This window comes from Zerene cesonia, unplaced genomic scaffold (genome assembly GCF_012273895.1).
Source record: "Zerene cesonia ecotype Mississippi unplaced genomic scaffold, Zerene_cesonia_1.1 Zces_u004, whole genome shotgun sequence".
NCBI lineage: Eukaryota > Metazoa > Arthropoda > Insecta > Lepidoptera > Pieridae > Zerene > Zerene cesonia.
In genome coordinates, this window is record NW_024045134.1 from 2,310,359 (window position 1) to 2,314,426 (window position 4,068).

Sequence of the window (4,068 nt, forward strand, 5' to 3'; positions counted from 1 at the left end):
CTATTAAACAATAGGTTACAATTTATGTAGCACTCCACCAATCCTTTTCACATTCCCAAACAATCCCATCCAATTTTCTCTTGTTTTTGACGGCCATTTTCTTTTTAAACTCGCGTTGATAGCCACACCGCGGTTGCCGTCTATTACGCTGTTGCCAACACAAGTAATATTTTCATGTTAAAGTTTGTATCATACATTATAATAATTTAGTTATTAATACTGTCAAATATATTTTAGGAGCAAAATGTCAAGCCAATGCTCAAAGAGCAAGAACCAGCTAAGCTCACTGACGCAGAAGATGAAGAAAAGGAAGATGTAGGTAGTGAAAATTTAGGTGGTAAGTGTATTTCTTTTTCTATGATTCAGGTGTCTTATACAAATGCAAAACCAAATAAGCTAAGTTTTAATGAGAATTAGAGAAGAAATAAGTAATTTGTTTCAATATGATTGAGGGTAGTAAACAAATATACAATTTTACATTAATTTCTCAGATGACAGTGATGTTGAACCAATAGACGCAGAGGGCAATTTAGAGACAGAGTCAAATGATGGACTTCAAATCGTTGAAGGATTGTCTGTTGGGAAAAAGGATAAGAAGGAGAAAAAGTCAAAACTCACTCCAGAAGAGTTGCAAAAGAAACTCGAGATAGAGGAGGTAAGATATTAGCTCACTCATTCTATTATTACTCCACTCAAAAAAACTTACTTAGCAATAAGTTTTTTAGCCTTTCTCACTGATATTCCGCTCCTGAAGATTCTATGTGGAGGGTATGTATAAGGCCATGAGAGTAAAAATGGGCTGGGTTAAATTAAAGGTCTGGTTTTAAGATTTGATATAGTTAAAATATTGCAAGTGCATAGCCTCAGTCCAGGAAACGTTAAAATCACACATTTTGTATATCTTTAATCACATTTTTATGGTAATTCTCTGTTAGTCAAACAGAAAGAAATTTCCGATTCAAATTGTCAGTTTCTTTGATTAACTTATTCGAACAAATTTCTTTGTTTTACCATCTTTTATTGTTATAACTTTCCATTGTTAACTACACTACTTTTAAATAAAGCTCAAAAAACTATTCCAAAAATGTTTAATTTTGTATTCTTATTTTTTAGCAAAATCGATTCCGCAACAGATATGGTATAAGAGCAGTCGGGAGGCGTATTCCCAGTGCACTGAAGGACTTCTCTGAGCTCACATCGCGATATAATGTTTCTACGGAGCTAGTGGACACGATAAGGCGGTGTGGGTATACTGAACCCACTCCAATACAAAGACAGGCTATGCCCTGTATGTTAGAGGTAAGAAAATATCCTTAGTTATCTTAGACTAGCTGTACCCCGCGGTTTCACCCGCGTAAGTCCATATCCCGTAGGAATATCGGGACAAAAGTTGCCTATATGTTATTCCAATTGTCCAGCTGTCTATGTATCAACTTTCATTTTAATCGGTTCAGAAGTTTTTGCGTGAAAGAGCAACAAACACACACACACATCCTTACAAGCTTTCGCATTTATAATATTAGTAGAAAGGATAGGATTAGTGGTTTTTTCCATAAATTCTATAGTATTAAATGTGTATTTTTATACATCATCAAAATAAATACTATAAATAGGAAACATTTGTATTTTCATATGTATGTTTATAATATATTAACAAAAAAAAAAGGTACTCAACCAATTTAAAACTACCTCCACCACTTGAATGCTGGATCTTTTAATTATATCTTAATAACTCATACATAAATAAGTCTCACTTGAAATATATTGAAAAGAGTTGTATAAAATGTTTTTTTTAACACGCTTTTATTACCTTCACTTGTATGTTTGTATGTATGCATGTATGTAACTCACACCCGTTTTTCTCCCACTTCCCGCGAACCGATTTCATTCAAACTTTGTACACTTATTAAGAACTGGTGCCAATAGAGTAATATATGTAGTAAGTATATCAGTCCTGATCAGGAGTCCTGATCAGGAGCGCCAGGATTTAACAATTTCCTTACGTATCCTCTACGTAAGGGCTAACAGCTTATAACTGTTATAACATTCTGTTACTGTGAGTTCGTTCGTTAGCCGAGCGGGCTAAGGCGCTAGTCTTAGTTGACGCACAACGACAGGCTCCGTGGACGTAGGTTCAAATCTCGTCTGTGACGGAAAAAAAAAATTTCTTTTGTATGTTTCTTACATAAACCGAATGGTATTTTCTAGTAAATTTCCGGGCAGTAAATGTGTAGGTTGGCCGTTTCCTCAGGTACCCTTTCCGCAGTAAAACCGTAATTAACACGTAACTCTGATTTGGTGTCCTGGGAATTGTGATAACTATGAGAGTGAAGGAATCTACTATTCAAATGTTGGTAAGGCAGAGAGCGCCTCGTGCACCTACTGCCTAACTTAAATATTGAACTGAAAAGTGAAAAATAATAATTATAGTTTAAAACACGCTTTTACGCTTCTGAATTGAATCATTGTGTTAATTACTTAAATTTTATTATAATTTCATTATGATTGATTGTTTCATCTGCAACTATAGTTACATTAAACTCTTTATCATCAAAAATTATTTTCTAGTTTTTAGTTCAATTTGCGATAAAAGCGTCTTTAGTTTTTTTAAACTATAATTATTATTTTAGGTAATTTCCTATTGTACATTTTCCACTTTTTCACTTGTATAAATTCCTCAGTGCACCTTTCAATTATTAAAATCCCATAACTATTTCCAGAACCGCCAAATCGTGAGCACAGCACCAACCGGTTCCGGCAAGACGGCCGCATTCCTGGTGCCCCTACTGCACATTCTCGGGGCCCCATCCGAGGGCCCCAAGGCCCTTGTCCTGTGCCCCACTCGGGAGCTAGCACAGCAGATATATAGGGAGGCGCTGAGGTTGTCAGCGTCTACAGAGCTGAGGTGTAATGTGGTGAAGAGTATCAAGCTAAATAAAATGAAGGAGCGAGAGGCCACGGTGAGAAAGAGCGGTGAGTGGTTCGAATTATTTGTTACTAGACGCTGGTCCCGGCTCCGCCCGGATATCAAGATTCCTGTTTTATCCCAAGGGAGCATTTAACTGGGATAAAAAGTACCCTATCACCCAAGTCAGCTCATACCCTGTCTGTATACCAAATTATAAAAGCAGTGGTGGCTCAGTGGTGAGAACCTCGGACTTCAAAATCGATCGGGAATCGGGGTTCGAGACCGGGCGAGCGTGCAGGAAATAAATTGATTTTTTAATTTATCTGCATCATGTAGATAACATCACCACTGCTTAAAACGGTGAAGGAATATCGTGAGGAAACCGGCATGTCCAAGAATCAAAAGTTCGACGACATGTGACATCTGCCAACCCGCACTTGGCCAGCGTGGTGGATTATGACCTGACCCCTCATAGGAGGCCTGTGTCCCAGCAGTGGGAACATATATGGGCTGATAATTAATTATATCAAATTTCATAAAATTCCAATCAGTAGTTTCAGCGTGATTGACGGACAAACATCCAAACAAACAAACTTCCACCTTAGATTTTTATGAATAATTTAATTAATAATATTTTGATGATATTTTAATGATAATTGATTCATTACATATTTTTCAATCAGCTTCAAAAGTAGGTTCTCAGTTTGACCGAATTTTATGATTGTTTATTGTTCATATAAATCTAAAATTTATATTATATGTTTTTTTTTTTAGATATAGTGATCAGCACTCCGAACCGTCTCTGCTACATGCTGGTCCAAGAGAACTGCAGTGTGACTTTGGATAAGTGAGTGCAACCCAGTGGTTCAATGGTTATTTACTCGTGAATTTGATGGGTTCAATGCCCAGCTCTGTAAAATAGTTTTTGGAGACGTGTGAATAATAATGTTGATGTCAGCAAAAAGAGAATTAAGTAAAGTTTACGTACATAGGTGGATGATAAGACATTTTTATAGACGGTTTTTTTTGCTGGTTTTTAATTAAATATTATAATTTTGTCGTAAATTCTCTTTATAACCGGGTATAGACATTATTAAATTATTTTCGTAGATGTTTTTTTTTTATTTTTAGACTACTTACTTACTGGTTTTTTTTTTGTC

General features: G+C 35.9%; 1 protein-coding gene across 1 annotated transcript in view; it reads left to right on the forward strand.

Annotated features, from left to right (window-relative positions):
- LOC119838692 (probable ATP-dependent RNA helicase DDX52) overlaps window positions 1–4,068 on the forward strand; it is a 14,110-nt gene that overhangs the window by 6,383 nt on the left and 3,659 nt on the right. Inside the window, 6 exon segments of the mRNA XM_038364772.1 lie at window positions 238–337; window positions 492–655; window positions 1,114–1,299; window positions 2,721–2,973; window positions 3,683–3,756; window positions 3,758–3,841. Of these exon segments, the coding sequence (XP_038220700.1) occupies window positions 238–337; window positions 492–655; window positions 1,114–1,299; window positions 2,721–2,973; window positions 3,683–3,756; window positions 3,758–3,841 (861 nt within the window).